Genomic DNA, 585 nt, shown 5'->3' with positions numbered 1-585 from the left:
TTTATTAAATGAAATGTACGTGATGCAGAAAGAGATGGACATAGCACAGAATAAAGGAAGGCCTGCATCTTATCCCACCTTGAAATATGAATCACCAACATTCATGGTGTTGCGTGGGCCAGGTAAATCTTTGTGCCCCAGGAAGGCAAGGGCCAAACTAGCATAGCCTCTGGATGCAATCAGGGCAGCGCGGTACTCCGTCAGTCCTCCCACTCATTCCCCACAGGTCCAACATGGCTGGAAATGGACCTGGGCCTACAGAAAGTCAGTACCACAGATGCTGTTCAGAGGACACAGCCTTTCCACATCAGTTTTAAAATCTCTGAGTGAATACTTCAAAGCGTCTGCTCACCAGGGGGTAAGAATAACGTCCCTACAACTCCATTTTGACGAATATCTATTCTCCGTACGCCTGGTGCTATATACCAGCGCTCAGTGGTTACAGTAGCTAGCTCAGTGCCCTGTGCCTCACTGGGGGAAACGTGGCCCTCCAGCAAGGATATCTGCACTGTGTATGGAGTCAATACGTTTATCTTCCTCAATCTGTGAAAAAGAGCACAGGTCAGTCAGGAAACTGTCATCAAC

The 585-nt window shown here is 48.0% G+C and overlaps 1 protein-coding gene across 1 annotated transcript; it reads right to left on the bottom strand.

Annotated features, from left to right (window-relative positions):
- Positions 1–42: 42 nt before the first annotated feature.
- Positions 43–543, bottom strand: LOC109954365 (acyl-coenzyme A thioesterase 1-like; the record flags this gene model as incomplete). Its single annotated transcript, XM_020589722.1, is given in 3 exon segments — positions 43–210; positions 212–255; positions 353–543. Coding segments are annotated over 3 exon segments (376 nt in total), but the record flags the coding sequence as incomplete, so codon positions are not given.
- Between the last annotated feature and the right edge of the window lie 42 nt (positions 544–585).

The sequence above is a fragment of the Monopterus albus genome, unplaced genomic scaffold, assembly GCF_001952655.1.
Source record: "Monopterus albus unplaced genomic scaffold, M_albus_1.0 scaffold7315.1, whole genome shotgun sequence".
NCBI classification, from domain to species: Eukaryota; Metazoa; Chordata; class Actinopteri; order Synbranchiformes; family Synbranchidae; genus Monopterus; species Monopterus albus.
This window is presented reverse-complemented; position numbering and strand designations above follow the sequence as displayed.